This window comes from Pseudopodoces humilis, chromosome 2 (assembly GCF_049639895.1).
Source record: "Pseudopodoces humilis isolate 2021_Gansu_Grassland_sample_001 chromosome 2, ASM4963989v1, whole genome shotgun sequence".
NCBI lineage: Eukaryota > Metazoa > Chordata > Aves > Passeriformes > Paridae > Pseudopodoces > Pseudopodoces humilis.
This window is the reverse complement of record NC_142201.1, coordinates 96,564,268-96,580,847: the sequence shown is the minus strand read 5'-3', so window position 1 is coordinate 96,580,847 and position 16,580 is coordinate 96,564,268. Positions and strand designations below refer to the sequence as shown.

The 16,580-nt window shown below is 36.0% G+C and overlaps 1 protein-coding gene across 2 annotated transcripts in view; it reads left to right on the top strand.

Annotated features, from left to right (window-relative positions):
• The window catches only part of CBLB (Cbl proto-oncogene B), a 126,913-nt gene that overhangs the window by 77,953 nt on the left and 32,380 nt on the right, over window positions 1-16,580 (top strand). For both annotated transcript variants that reach the window (XM_014253407.2, XM_014253408.2), the window contains exons 6-10: window positions 3,245-3,366; window positions 5,484-5,621; window positions 7,163-7,250; window positions 9,537-9,668; window positions 13,406-13,609. In XM_014253407.2, the coding sequence (XP_014108882.2) occupies window positions 3,245-3,366; window positions 5,484-5,621; window positions 7,163-7,250; window positions 9,537-9,668; window positions 13,406-13,609 (684 nt within the window). The remainder of the gene's footprint in view (window positions 1-3,244; window positions 3,367-5,483; window positions 5,622-7,162; window positions 7,251-9,536; window positions 9,669-13,405; window positions 13,610-16,580) is intronic.

Here is a 16,580-nt window from a genome sequence, read left to right as displayed (position 1 = left end):
ACAACCATTTATTTGATAATTTATTTTCTTTACCATGTACAGTGGTAAACTAGTACAGAGCTACAAGTTGCACTAGGGAAGGTTTAGACTGGATATTAGAAAAAGTTTATCACTGAAAGAGTTTTCAAGTACTTAGGGACATGATTTAGTGGGAGTGCTGGGTTAACAGTTGGATTTGATGGTCTCAGACATCTTTTTGGAACCTATATGAATATATAAATATTATTATATATAATACTATACATACTGTTAATTATACTTACTTATAATAATGTGTTATATATTATTATATATACTATTGTATATGTAATATGCATCATATTATCATCATAACCTACATGAGTATATCATTATGAAGACTTGGCAGTACTGGGTTAACAGTTGAACTTGATGATCTCAGAAGTATTTTTCTAACCTATATATTCATATATGTCATTATTATTTGGCCTAATGGAGATACGTTCAAAATACCAATTTTGCATCAAACCCTGGGTTGATGTTTGTTCGGTTTTCCACATTGTCTTGTGCTAATTGTTGCTTAGATGTCCTAGTTTTGCTTTTGTGGGAAAGGGTGCCATCATGAAGCTGATAGTAAAATCTGGCAGGAGGGGATTAATGATATTAGTATGCAGTTTTGATTTTGAGTATCTCTTCTCCATTCTGAGTCAAAAGAGTGTCACAGTTGCAAATGTTAATGGTGTCAGTAATCTCTTTTTAATTGAACCACAAACATTGGCCACTTATTTTCTTTGTGAGGCCTGCTAGTTGGATTCATTACTGTGCCTTGTGCTAGAAGAGGGATCAGCAATATTCATACATGTAAAGAGAGATGACTGGTAAGGGTTAACTTTTAATTCAGCAAAGAAGCAGAGAGATATGTTTTGACAAACAGATTGGGTGCAAAAGCTGTGTAACTGTTGAACTGAACTTGCACTGAACTTGGTCTGAGAACTTCTCCCAGAAGGTTACATTTTACTTCTCTAGTTTTTAAACAGCTTCTGTAACTATGTGTGCATACACCCACGGAGAGAAAATCCCAGTTAAGTAATCAAAATACTGTTTTGCCGACTGTGGGTTATGTTACAGAAAAGCTGCATTTGTAATGCTACTTTTTCACAGAAGCAAGCAAGACTAGGCTTTATGGAGATCCTTTGAAAGTGAAGTTGCTCCCCCTGCCTCCCCACTGTATGTATACACAACTTTAAGTGCTGTGTTCCCTGACCAGAGAGAAGCTTAGCACAGCAGAGTATCTGGATGCTCTGCAGAAACTTCAATCTGTTACTGTTGACATGTCCTTTGGTGTGAAAATACTTCCATTGAAGAGAAAGGGTTAAAATCTTGTCCCATTTAGCACTTCTGCTCTGGTAAGACTCCGTGTACACATGGCAAGCTGTGGGTTCTTGCCTTTGAATGGTTTGGTAAACTTTAGGGTTTAGAGACCCTAAAGATCATCTTGTTCCAACCCCCCCTGCCATGGGTAGGGACACACTTCTACAAGACCAGAAGCTCCATCCAGCCTGAACACTTTCAGGGATGGGTCATCAAATGAATGCCCCATACCAAAATGTTATGGATCAGCTTCCCTGGGCAACCTGTTCCGATGCCTTCATTTCACTTAGACTGAAGAATTTCTTCCAAATATCCAGCCTAAACCTATAGACTTTCAGTTTGAAACCATTCCCCCTTGTCCTATCACTCCAAGTCCTTTTGAGGTTCTTCTCCAGCTCTCTTGTATACCCCTTTAGGTACTGGGATGCTGTGCCAGGTTTCCAGGTTTTCAGAGCCTTCACTTCTTCAGGCTGAATAATAACAGCTCTCTCAGCCTGTCTTTATAGGAGAGGTGTTCCGTCCACCTCATCAACTTGCTGTCCCTCCTCTGGATTTGCTCCAGCAGGTCTGTCCCTCCTGTGCTGGAGGCCCAAGAGCTGGATGTGGTTTTCCACGTGGGGTCTCACAAGAGCTGAGGAGAGTGAGAATCCCCTCCCTTGCCCTGCTGGCCACGCTGCTTTGGGCACAGTGCAGGACACATTTGGCTTTTTGGGCTGTAAGTGCACCTTGCTGGGTTGTGTTCAGCCTTTCATCCAGCAGCACACCCAACTCCTGCTCATCAGGGCTGCTCTCAGTCCATTCTTCACATGCAGTATTGAATCTAGGACTGGGATTTTTTTTTTTTCTTTCCTCCTGGCTTTTGGACATATTTAAACACTTCAGGTTTCTTACAGCCTCTGTGCTGAAACCTGTCTTCTTATTCCATGTGTCCAACTTGATGAGGCATTCATTTTAAAATAAATAGGTATTCATCTGTGTTTAGTTAGTGGCTAAGGTTTGCCTGGAAAATGTAACACTCTCAAGAACTGTTAGGATAAAATGCTCAAGCATATCACACAGGCATTTCATCTCTGCCCCTTAGAAGTTCTTTTAAAGGGAATTTTCAGGGCACATAAGAGCACAAGCCTCTTGTCTTGTGTCACTTAACTTCACCTGCCTTGATCTTCTGAGAAATAGGTTAATAATCTGCAAAACATTCAGAGGCAGTTTCTTGACTTCCCAAATGCTGGAAATGGACATTTATATATCTGAATGAATCCATTACGTAAAAAAAAATCCTTTATTTACAGTAATGGACTGTTCCATATTCTTTGAAGTGATAGCATATCAGGCATGTTTCACTGAATTTTCTGAAGCATTTGCTACTCAGGTTAGAAAATACTCAGGTGAAGTGTTGTCAATATTTGTTCTGATTTCTGGCTATAATACCATTATAGTGACTTGAAGAAATCAAGATGTAGAGAATAAAAAAAGGAATGATAGCTCAAATTAGGAGCTTTATTACAATTCATTTGTCAGTGTTACTTAACATTAACTATGAAAGTGCTTCAGGACCTCTCAGGCTTAATTGTGTTTTTATTAAACCATCATGGAGTCATACTTTCCAGGTTTTAACTAAATAAGATGCTTAATATTTTATGTAGCTATTAATAGAAGGTCTCTTAAATTCAGGGTCTTCAAAATCCTTATCCAAAAAGCTGTGCTTGGTGTTCTTGGAATAATTCTTTTGAAGGAACACTTGTAGCAAAATTGGGTAAAATTGTAGCAAAATATAGGACAGTCCTTTGAATCATTTAGACCTAAGTGTTTTTCAGCTGAAGCTGAAACACTGCAGGTGACTCTGACATGAAGAGTTTTATTAGAAATACAGAGCTACGTGGCTTTGTCTCTTTACTTGTTTGTCTTTTTGTTGTAGCCGTGGGGCTCAATCTTAAGGAATTGGAACTTCCTCGCTGTGACACATCCTGGATATATGGCATTCCTGACGTATGATGAAGTGAAAGCAAGGCTGCAGAAATACAGCACTAAACCTGGGAGGTGAGAGGTTTCACTGCGGATTGCTTTCCAAATAAACTTGCTGTCTTGGAACCTACATAATTCTGCTAGGTTCATACTTCTATTTTGCATGTTTTTGCATTTTATTTAACACTTACTGAAGCACTGAAGTGAAGCAAAAAAATATCGTATTAGCACACTGAAGTCTAAAAATGTAAAAATAAACAGAGAGAAACTGAAAATAAATTGCTTTTCCTTTCTTCTTCTGAATCAGGTAAAACAAGCAATTAATTCTTGAAAAGCGTATTTTAAAATGTAATTTGATTTTCAAAATTTACATTGAATAAATGTACATTGAGTTTTTCCTCAAAGCAAAAATCTTCTTAACATCTTTCATGGCAACATTCAAGCTATATAATCTGTGATTTTGTGTTCCTTTTGTGTTTTATATGTTTCTTTTTCCTTTGCCTGTGTCACTCTGTATCATAAACTCTTCACCTTGTAAAACAGTCAGATTAAAGAGCATGACATGTAATTTATAAACACTTCCTTATGTGGTGCTGTGCATAGTAAATCACTTAAACTGAGCTTTTACCATTATGTCACTGTTCTTTTTCTTCACTCAGGGGAAAAAATAAAAACAAAAATGTATTTAATCCCATATTACATACAATTTCTTTTGCTAGCTGTGTCTTACAGTTATGAAGTTTTGTCACTAATGTCTCCTTGCTGAAACATCTGCTGAAGCACACGTACACATAGTTAAAGTGCATTGTTTTGAGACTCATGAGTGAAGTCTACCAGTAGTTATACCCATGTTCTGTACTTGGTTTCTTCTGATTTTTAGCAAATAGTATACTCTATGAGAAGTTTAGTCAAGTGCATATATACAGAAATCTTGTAGTTCTAATGGAGAACTGCTGATTTTTAGCTTGATATTTGTGGACACTACTGCAAAAATCAAATAACTAGTCTGATTAGGAGAGCATTTTATGTATTTAGTATTTCCTCTATTATTGAGTCTAATGCTGTGATAGAGAAATTACCCCATGTAGCTTTTATGTTCCTTGTAAATAGTTAATTTTAAGATAGCTTTCTATTGCATATCAGAAAATTACTTTTTGAGTTGCTTAAGTGAAATGCTACAGTGTGAAAGAGGGGATATGAAGTGAAATTTCTTCTTTAATCTGACTAAAACTTCCTGCAAATTAAACGATTCTGTTCAGATGAATAGTTAGTACTTCAATGTAGTGTCGGCCCTACTGAAGGTTGTAAGAGCTCTGTCAAACTTCAGAGAGGCTTAGATTTCTTATATTAGTTTGAAATGAAATATAATATTGATGGGTAATTAAGAAAAGCTCCTCTGTAATATAAAATTGAGTTTGTGGTCTTTCGCTGTGAGATGCTTTTCTCGGTGAGGTTTTTGCATGTGAAATGGTGTCTGACATGAAAGGGAGTAGAGTTGTTAATAGGAAGCTCTATACATGCCCAATCCTGTTGCTTGTAAACTTTCTTTTCTTCTGATTGTGCTCTATGTCTACATTACATATATTCCCAGCTATCACCTGTAACACACAGAAGTATTTAAATCCAAGTCAAATGGTGTAGTTAATATTTCACTTTACTGCAGTAGAAATTATATTTCTTTTGTTCACCTCCACAGGCTCACACAAAGTTACCATTTTCTAGTAGAGCAGGTTTTATCATTCATCTTTCCTGTTTCTGTTGCATCTAAAGATGCTTTATATTTGTCCTTCCACTTGTTCAGGTTATTGGCCTGCACAAGCACAAAATGTGTCTGTTGTAGCTATGGAGGCTGGATAATATCATACACTCTTCTTGAAGAGGTTTTATGGACATGTCTGAGTGAGACTGCTCATGGTGAATGTGCAGCTTTCACTCTGAGAACTAAAACATAAGCAGATGAAAAGCAGGGGCTAGGCAGCTACTCTTACTTTATTTCTGCCCATGAGAAAGTGACAGTGTAGAAGAGGCAGGTTTATTTAAGGTTATACAAAGAACATGGCAGAATTGTGAATCTGACCCAAATGTTCAGAGACCTAATTCAGTGTTTGAACCAGAGGCCATAATTGCTCTCTGGACTTCTTTTGCTGAACTCTGAATTATACTGACTTTTCATTCATCCTGTTTTCATCAAGCTACATTTTCCGACTGAGTTGCACTCGCCTGGGCCAGTGGGCCATCGGGTATGTGACTGGTGATGGGAACATACTGCAGACCATACCTCACAATAAGCCTCTGTTTCAAGCTTTGATCGACGGCAGCCGGGAAGGATTGTAAGTACAAATTCTTAACAGCCACCATGGCTATGAAATCCTGATTTCCTTGTTCCCTTAATGCTTATATGGGTAGTTAAAGAGGTTTAGAACAGAGAAACTGCATATGGTGGTTAGCATTATTTCAGAGTTTAAGGACCATTCGTTTAATTCATTTAAAAACAACTTGTTTCTAGCTAATTCCATTAACCAGAGGTACTGAAAGTTAACCAAAGTCATATCTCATAGCAAATAAATTCCATGAGAAAATAAAATGAGACAGTTGTTGCATTGATCCCTCCTTCCCCCCACAGCCCCCCAAGAGTCCCAAATGCACTTAGGCTTAATGAATAGTTGCTGCTTCCAGTTACTCATGTGTCTAACTGTGGACAATGATTTGAAAGCTATGTAATTGCTTTTTTATATATTGTGCAGCCAGAACATTTTCCACATTCTAATAGTTTACTGAAAAGATTTATAATTATTAGAGAATGTAAGTTTATAGGGAGAAGTAGTACATTTTTGCTAGGTTGGCTGAAGTAACAGACAAATATTTGGTGTCAGAATCTTTTCACTGGGATACATGTTTTGGTATACCCAATATAAATATATATAATGTGAAAGAAAGAGAAAAGGCAATTGATCAATCCTTAGAAACAAAAAGACTGATAAATCTTTTCAGTCTTGTAATTTTTCTCAGTCCTACACAATCTAGTATTTTTTTTCAGGTGTGTTGATTTCATACCTGTAATAAAAACACACTTATATTGGTAGTACTTCTCTCTGACAAAAACTGAGCAAACAAAAACTGAAGCTGAGAATATTTTATGCAGAGTGATGTTTTTGTACCTTATAACTTTTTCATTAGATCACATAAAAATACATGGCCTTTAAGAAGCTGTTCCCAAGTTACAGGTAACATAAACCTGAATATAGAACAACATAGGGTTGCTGTAATATCATTTAACCTATTGTTAATTTCCCACATGATTGAAATGCTCCCATTGGTTCTTGCCTAACATCCAGTCTGCATTAGAAATTCTCAGTGTAGATTCTTGTCATAATATACACAGATATGCACAGATATAATATTGTGACATATTACATATATATATCAAAATACAGATACACACAAATGTGTTGCCTTCTTTTCCTCAGCTTTAGTTGAAATAGTCTAAATAGAGTCCTGAGCATGATGCTCTCAGTGGGGAAATCACTAGGAAGTGTGTGCTCACTGTGAAACAAAGATCTGAAATAACTCTCTTTTGAGTTTCCCCTAGAAGGTTATCTGCTAATGAAAGCTCAGATGCATTCTGGTGGTAGCTATGCAAGTGATGCCAAAATCTGTCCTCTGCTTTTATAAATACGCTTGAGCATGTGTCAGAATGAATATGTAGCAATTTAGTTGCACTTAAAAGATAAAATAGATGGCTGAGGAAAGATGATTTATTTTAGTTAATGTCTACTGTCACTTATTCTGCCCCCTTGAAATTTTATAAGTCTGATTTAGCTAATAAAGCTAAAGAAATGTACATATTTATAACAGTCTTCTTGTGATGCAGCTATCTGTTCCCAGATGGACGAAGTTATAACCCTGATTTGACAGGATTATGTGAGCCCACACCACATGATCACATAAAAGTCACGCAGGTATGTTGGCAGAGTTTTGAGTTACTTTGTAATCTTCACTTCTCTTAGTATCTCACCTAGCAGTGTTAATAAACTTTTATTAAAATGTGAGTAATAGGTTCATAAGACTGAAAATATATTGTTGGTAGAAGGGCTTAGGTGAACAACAGGGTAATAATCCTTTAAACTGTAGAGTGGATGGTGATGCAGACAGCACATCTTGGAATGTTTTGTTTATTGTGAGCCTTTTCCCAGTGGGAAGTGTTTCATACAGCTATTAAAGTTTTTTTTATGATATTTATGTAACAAATTCATGTAGTTTGTTTTTTCCTTGCTAATAACAAAGGGGTATACAGAAACAAAATGAGGACCAAGTAATAGTTTTGAAGGCTGGATAGGAATGGTACAGTTGGTTGACGAGTCCAGGAGGAAAGGGTTATACATCACAGAAATATCAATTCCAGGATATCCAGTTCTCTCCTTTCTTCTTTGTCTATGGTGCAAATCGAAAGAGAGATCATGGAAAACAGCAGAAGTGATTAAATGTTTAGACAGAGACACTTTGCAGAGAATTGCAGAGAAAATTTGAATATGTAATTGTGTTTATCGTCTTATTAAGTGATGATGTGATTAATTGTGCAAATGTTTGATAGTCAAGTAGTAGGAAGTAGCCACCCCAAGAGAAATGCTTGATTAAAAATGGTGCTGAAATTAACATTAGAAGGCTAAGGGATACAGTGCAGAATATTTTTCATTTTTCCTGATGAAAACATCTGGAAGATTATGTGCAAAGAAAGACATCAGACTAAATACAAGCCATGCTGCTCCAGCTGGTCTTCTGTTTCTTCCAATCAGTGGCTGACCTGCTGAATCTTCTGTACTTCTGGGTACTCTATGTGCATTCCACCTCCAGAAGTATTTTAGAAAAGAAGTATTCTTTACTATCTCTGGTATTATCAGAAATACCTGTTTTGTAAGTAAAAGAATTCCTAAAAAGAATTACCTGAAGAAAACCTGAACACTTCCACTTCTCTGACTTCCATCTTTTCCCTCCTGTCTTAAGATAATAATGAAAGAGTAATGGAGATTTATCAGATATTTGTGTTGCTCAGAAAAATGCTCCAGCCCACATCTTCCCTTTTCCTCAAAGAAAGGAGAAGCAGCACATGGTCAATGGCTACCTCACTCTTCACAAGCCAATAATATTTTACTTTGAATCCATTGAATGAATCAAATTATTTCTGCACATGTAGTTATGAGGACATTATTAGCTAGCTCTGATGGTAATTCAACAGTCTCAATTATGGGAGTCTGCCTTAAATAATATGTAACTGAAGAGGTTTAAAGTTGTCACTAGACCTGCTTAAACTATAGAAAGATGGTATGAAAGTGGCTGCAGGGCTAGATTGCTGCAGATGGATTCTTTGCTAGAACTCCACCATAAGCATCTTTAGTAGACTGACTACAGCTGCAGGTGCAAGCTCTCACTTGTTTTCTCTTTTTCTTAGACTCATGTCGCCTCACTTTACATAGCAGTAGCTGATTATTTTCCCATGACCTGGATTGTACTTAAGGATTCCAAAATTTGTTTTTTCAAGGCTAAAAAAGCTTATTTCAGTACAAATGCATTTAACTGTTAGTTCCACAACAATAACTAATTCTAGAAAGCTGTTCTGGACTTGAGTTTTGTCTATTATTTATTCCATCTAATGTTGGTGTTCTACCTTCCTGTCAGTCTTGTAAGGATGCAAAGTACTGAGTAATCTGTGCATGACTGTTGCCAAGTTATCCTGCAGGGTGTTGCCATACTTCCTTTACAAGGATTGTGTACTTTAGCTTACAACATCCTTGCTGTAGGTAAAAAGCGCTCTTGCTTGTCAATCTTCAATCCAATAATCTTCTTATTTCAAAACTCACACCTAGAAATGAAAATCCCAGTTTTTGTTCCCATTCATCACTTATTTTTTTTTACTTAGAACCATATGGTTATTTTCCTTCTTTTAGCTGCAACCGAAGAGAAGCAGGGTGTGTGCCTTGCAGAGCAGTTACATATGACAATTCTGTATAAAATCAAATAGGCACAGATATTTTTAACACTTTTTGGCATGAATTGTAGTATATCACAGGTTGGAAGAAGCAAAAATGTAAGTAAAAAATTCAGTAACTTTAGTGTGGCTTTTAGATCAGTAGCAAGAGTTTCCTTAATTAATAAATAAAGCAGATTGGAAAACAGGGTATTTGGAGAAGTATATTCTTTGTGAACAATTCATTGGAAAGAAATAATTGTTTTACTTCTTTTTGTTACAGGAGCAATATGAATTGTACTGTGAAATGGGTTCCACTTTTCAGCTGTGTAAAATCTGTGCAGAGAATGACAAAGATGTGAAGATAGAGCCTTGTGGACACCTTATGTGCACTTCTTGTCTTACAGCATGGCAGGTACTGTCATAGTTCAGTAGGTGGGGAAGAGGATGGATTTCTCTGTTATGTTCCTGTTTACAATGTGGGCATATGTTTATTTTTCCAGGTGCAAGGATGTATATAGCTAAAATTATAAACTTCCTCATTTTTCAAACCAGGAATCTGTGAAAAATAAAGCTCCAGGAGTCTTTGCAGTCTGGACCTGTAGTCTTGCCAAGGCCATTTGTTGACTGCTGCTGAGTGGAAGCTATTTCCTGAGTGCAGTGCCTACTCAGACAGTAGCTGGACATTTGGTGCCAATTCAGTCACACAGAGGTCACTTGATGATGTATTTAAATGGCACAAAGAGGACATGTAGCTGCTGGGAATGGATAACTGACTAGACAGCATTTTATAAGGAGAGGGGACATCTTTGGTGAGAGGAGGATTCACTCAGTAGTAGAGGTGTCATGTATTGATCTGTGGAAAATTAAGCTTTCAGGATGCCTGTGTTTCACATTAGTAACATGCAAAGCACTGGAACACCTAGCTGGCTTTAGATGGTTGTTGGACTAAGATTGAATGGATGGGAAACTCCCTTCTCTGAAAGTCATTTATGGAACATCCAAAAAAACCCAGAGACTTCCTGGTGACACAGGTTGTTGTGTTTTGTCCATCTTGTTCATGGGGTTCCAGTCTGTGGGAAAACGGAGAATGGGTACCTTTAATTCAGAGCAGCTGACCTAAAAAGTAGCATCTAAAGATGACCTAAAAAGTAGTGTCTGAAGTCCTCTTTACAGTTGTGCATCATCCCTGCCCCTTCTTTCATATCCATATTTTATGGGGAGAAGTAAGGTTCATCCAGTTCTCTTTGGTCCACATTTAATAATCAGTCTATTCTTATAAATGTAGTGAGAAGATTAAAAAGAATCCTTGAGTCTAGTCCATTTTGGACCTATTTTTAAATGAGTTCTCCTCCATCAGTGTGTTTTCACTCTTACATTAGTGGTATGTCTTCAAGTACTATAATTTTCCTTTTCTAATTAGGACATTTTCTACCTAATTAAGAAAGCCTCAGTGGCAAACCAACACGATATATCAGAAGTATCATTTGAGTTTTTCTTCCATTAGCAATAAAGTTTTTTTGAAAAAGAAGTACTCTCAGTTTCCAATTTTGTGTTCTTTGTGAAATTTGAGTTTGATGTTCCAAACACAAATCTTTCAAATTGGCCATAGATCAGAAATTCTGAGGAAATTCCATTTGAGGCATACCCACGAAAGTATGTTTATTTCACTACTAAGTAGCTGCTGGGCTGGAACAATATTTCTCATTTCAGGAGTACCCCTTCTCTATTCTTTCAAGTTTCGTTCTGAATGTCAGACATAGAGGTGTCTGACCACATAAATCATTGACTTAAAAAATTCTAAGGTCTGTAGCTTTTTAGTTTTGTTTGCCTGTTCATTTGTTTTTTGGCTCAGCTGACAGGGCTAAGCAGAAGGAGTGAAATCTTTGTACTTCTGATTGTTGGGTGACTTGTGGCGTGGTAGGAGCACGTTACAGTCTTGGGCCAGTGATGTGCTCTGATTCTGGAGACTTGAGAAGCTGAGATCCCCAGTACTTGTCTATGGGATAGGGATTCAGGAAGAGAATGACAAAGCATTTTAGGCTCAGAAAACTGACATGTTTGGATGCACCAGTTTTCATCAGAACACAGCTACCAGCTGTAATTGGTCAGGTACATTTCAGACTTCATTACAAATTTAACTTTTGTATAATTAGTGAGGCAATGAAGAAATATTATAGTGTAACAGCATCAGCTGTTGTGAGCTTCTGGTGGGTTGTTTAATTGGCAGCATAATGGCTCGTTAGCCATGCCTCAAGAGATCCAATACAGATGTTTTCACTAAGCAGAAAAAATTAGAGTAAGCAACATCAGATCTGCATAGAATACTAAGGATGATTGAGTTGTTCACCTTTATGGGGCTCAGTCTCTCAAATAAGACTTGGTTTACTTGTTTCCTTTTTGCATTATGCAACAGGAGTAAAATGACATTTTATACCACAGAAATCTGTTGTCTGAAAAGTACATGTTTTCTAAAAGCATATGTATAGGCTATATTGTAAGGCTTTGAATAACCTTTTTGAGGGCATGGGCAAGTGTGTGTGTTAATATAGACATCTCAGATATATATTCATACTATTGAATACAAGTCTGTTGATGTTTTTAGTTACTAAGACATTTTAAAGAAAGGATGGAAACTGCTAGTGCAGAACACAGGTACAAGAAAGCCTTGAAAACTAAAAGCTCTGTTGCCTCATTGATAATTTTGGGGTTTTTTTTAGAAAATGAAGCTGTAAGGAGTTGTATAGAGTGAGGGAGGACTTCTGCTCACTTGACCACAGCTACTTCAGTAGGACCATATAATCTAAAGATGTTTTTTGCATTAGTGAAGTTGACTAATTAGTTGTACTCACAGTGCTGAAAGTAGAGTAGATGTGTCTTTCCATACAAAATGAAAATCCAGTACTGATCCTGCAAGTGATGTCAGGAGTCATCATTTATGCTCATCTGGCCTTGTGATGCAGCTTATCCAAAAACTGTAAAATCATCTGTCAGTTTAGTAAGACTGGCAAGTGTCAAGATAAAAATAAAGCTAGAAAGAAAGCTAAAGTTGTTTTTGCATCTGAGAAATCAAAAACTTGTGCTTGCTTGGTTATATTTCAGTATCAGTAGGATGTTTAGAATTAATTTTGGTGTCCATATCCTTTTAGCTGTCTGTCTACCTGACTGTAAATACAACACAACGGGATTTCTGATTTCTCTTTGAATTATCCTAAACTCTCAAAGCTTCATGGTTCTGGGTGTGGATTTGTTAGTGGTTTTATTTGTTTGGTGGTGGGCTTTTGGTTTTATTTTTAGTAATTGGTATCTGTTGTGCTTCTTGATAGAAATATTTCTATAAGTGCTTGAAAAGACTTCTCTGATTTTTGTTCATTAGTAGTCTGAATTTAAAGGCTTTTTGTTTATTTCTGATGAGAAAAAATACATTTCTGAAATAAGTAAAAGGAATAGAATATGGATGCTTGAAAATCAGTGAAAACATATGATTTAAAAATTAAAATTCAAGTAGTTCTCATTTCTGATAATATGTGAAAATAATTCATTGTCTTATATAATTTATTGAAAATGTAGTTCAGTCCTGATTTTTTATGTAAATGTGAAGAAAGCTGCTTGTAGCCTTAGGTGTTCTGAATGCTGGTAATGCTGTAGCTGTGATGGGCTGAATATGTTTTTACAAGAAGAGCTGCATGCCATAAAACTTGCTTCCATTTTCTAATGTCAAATGAAAAAGAAATATTTTCTGGTTAATATAAAAGGTATATAATAAAATGCATTATCTCTGTCTACACACCTCACCTTCTTTCTCTTCAAGAAATAGCAAAATTGTAAGCCTGAAAGGAATCATGTTGCTTCCTGACCTGTAATATTAAGACTGTTTTACTGCTTTGAAGAGATAATAGTTACATTTTGATTAGTTGTTTTAAAGGGAAGTTTAATCTATTAAAGAGAGACAGCTTTAAATGTGCAGTCATTTTAAGATTTACTGTAGTTAAATATTTGTTAATCCGTTTCCTGTTTATTCCAGTCCTTCTTTACAAGCTTTTAGAGACTGATTGAGGATGTTTCTGTGTGTAAGGTATAAGTCCTACTTGTAAATTATTGCTGGTTTTGTTTGTTTTTTTAAAATTTATCTACTTTTTTGTCTTGCTGTAGGAATCAGATGGCCAAGGCTGCCCTTTCTGCCGCTGTGAAATCAAAGGAACAGAACCAATCATTGTGGATCCCTTTGATCCCAGGGATGAGAACTCCAGGTGCTGCAGTATTATGGATAGCTTTAGTATGCCCATGTTGGACTTGGATGATGATGATGATAGAGAAGAGTCTCTAATGATGAATCGTTTGGCTTCAGTCCGAAAGGTAACTTTCCCAACACTGCACAACAGCTAAACCCAGACATTTATAAACAAAGCTGCCTGTAACTTTAAACAATGAGAGGTTGCACTTCATGCTTTAGCTCACAGCATCTCACTGAACAGCTGTTGGATTGGAAAAAACAAAATGTGTCAATACAAATGCATTAAAACTGAAGTTGAATTGGAGGAAAAGAATATTCCATATTCTCAGCTGAGGTGATGTGAACTGAGATAACTTAGTTTATAAAGAGTGAAGTATAAGTATGCACCAGCTGAAACTCTTACCCAAATTATGCTGTATGGACAATTCCCTGAGCTTTTATTTGTAAAGAAGAAAAAAATTCCTATATGCATTTGTTTTCTGCACGTGTGTACACATGCATAGCATGTTTTAGGATTAAAATTGAGTTTCTAAACAGTTTTCAATATTATTACTTCATAAAAGTGACTTGATGCCTAATTCATACTGCACACAAGTAACTACAAGTTATGTTTCATGTGAGTTATCTATAATTTTTTTTTCTGTAATTTTTAGAATTAGGTTCTCTAAGTGGGAAAAGCATTTTTGAGATTATCCATAGTGACTTTGTGTTTTGGGATGTGTTTTGCCATGCTTTTTGTCCTGAATGTGCTCTGTGTTAAATTCTGAGATCTTTGTTGCAGGAGATTTTATTACTGAGAAATAAGCACTGTCATTGACAAAAGTTAATTTTATGGTGATAGTTTTTTACTACTGTATTTTGCTGTGGAATAGATATTGTCAAAGGGCATGCAACACTGATTTTGACAGAGCATTTACTAGATTTTACCTTATACTAAGGTCATCTAGATTGAATTGTTGCCTTGGAATTAATTTTGTAACATCTTACTTTGCCATTTCCTTATCATTGCATTTGTTAGGAAAAAAAAAGCATTTTTCACCCTCATATCTGAGAGTATCTGTCAGTTAATATACATGCTGCTGATATCCTTCCTAACCTCTTAAGGCTTATGAATCATTCTTGTGTTGTGTACGTAATACAACATGCTCTACCCTTGGGAACAGTTTATCCTTCCTGCCTGGACTTAAATTGCAGTCTGCAGCACGACCTCTGTGAGATAGCCTTGAATTGATGGGCTTTTATAACGCTATCACTTCCATGATAAGGCAAAAATGCATTATGCCTCTATCAAAAGAAGGAACAGTAGGTTTACTATAAGAAGTCTTCTTTTAGGTATCCACCAAGTGCTTGAGTGCTTTGATGCCTTGCTATTTTTGTTTCATTGATTTCATTGTTTGGTGGAAGAAATCTTCACTCTGCCAGCCTCTTGAAATCTATTTGAAATTGTTGAATTATTGGGTCATTTGGTGATTTTTAGCCGCTTTTTTCTTAAACTTGTTAAACTTCTTACCATTGCTTGTGCAGTGATGGTCTTAACCATGTCACCTGTACGTAATATGGAATTGTTTCTTATTTTTATTTTTATAAATATTATTTTTGTTAGCTATGTCTTCATCAGACTTGCCTATTTCTTTAACCATTATTTGTTTTTCCTGCTAAGCAGTGTATCTTTGGAGCCTGCTAAAAGAAACTATATTTTTCTCTATAACATTATGTAGAACTTTATTCTGTGAAATTTTCTTTTTGTCATTAATGTTGTTCATTTGAACAGGGTGCTGCATAACGACTGTGTTGTAGTAATTTGTTGAAATGGTGGAAATTAGGTTGCAAAGACAGTAATTTAGCTCTTGCAGCCAACCTGCTGGTACTGCTGTAACTTTGTAATCTCAGTGAACAAATTTTTCAATTCTTATTTTATTGCATGGACTGTGGTAAGCTTTCTCAACATAAATCTATTAATCATTGAAAATCAAATGGGCTGTATTTGTGTTAAGTCACCTGGCTGGCCATTCTATGAAAAAAACTGGCTAGTAGTGAGCTGGGCTGTGAAACCCTTTAGAAGAGGAGAATTTCAGGGACATGAAGTTCTGATGAAAGTGACTGTAGGGCTTCACGATGTGTTGTGGAAATACTCAATTTGATACCAGAAAAATATCAGTTCTGCAGTTTATCACTCTAACGTGTGAGCTGTACTCAGAAACTCTTAAGAAGTGTCTGAATTAAGTCTCTGAAAGACTTGAAATTGCTTAAAGGAAAAGAATAATCATGAAGCTCCTTTGTCATTCTTTAAAGGAATTAGTAAGTGGATACGCACTAAGAAAAATGAATAATTCTTGCTAGGTGTTGTGTATGAGTCAGCAGTAGCAGCAGGTCAGCTCTAACAGAGGCTTTGGAGAAATCCACTGCAGTTAGGCTGTTTATCTGCTTCATCAATCAGCTTTTTATTTATTAGTATTATTATTTCCAAATTGTCTTAAGATATTTCTTAATGAACGAAAGAGTGGTGCCAAAACCCTTTGTTAATTGTTTCCTCACCAAGAAATTTCCAGCCCTGTGGTATCAGATTAGCTAATGCAGTTATTTTCCAAAATGTTCCTCTTCTCACCTTTTATTCTAGCAAAGCAAACATTATGAAATGCATTCTTAAAAAAAAATAAAAAATAAAAAAAATTACAGGCTCAGGTAAATATTGAAAGTACTTTTTTTTTATTTATTTTTAAAGAGAGCATTTCAGTCTCTAGTAGAGTATTTTAGTTATTCTATAATGTTTAATATTTAATTTTCCTAATGAATGAAGAGTTCTCTGTCACTTTTCCTTGCTACAGGACATAATTTGATACACTTCTTTTAAAAAGAAAGAAAACAAGGAAAATGGATAGTGCAGGAGTTGCTAAGAGCAAATAATTTTGAATTCATAAGTGCTTAAGGTAATTGTGATCCAAATAATATCCTATGAAAACATAGACGGCTCTACCAGTATAGGAGTCTGAGGTTTTCAGTACCTTAAAGTGAATTAACACTGTCTATAAATACTTCTGTCTAAAAGTAGATGCAGTTACCCCATCTGGGGTGTTGCTGTCATGTCTGAAATTA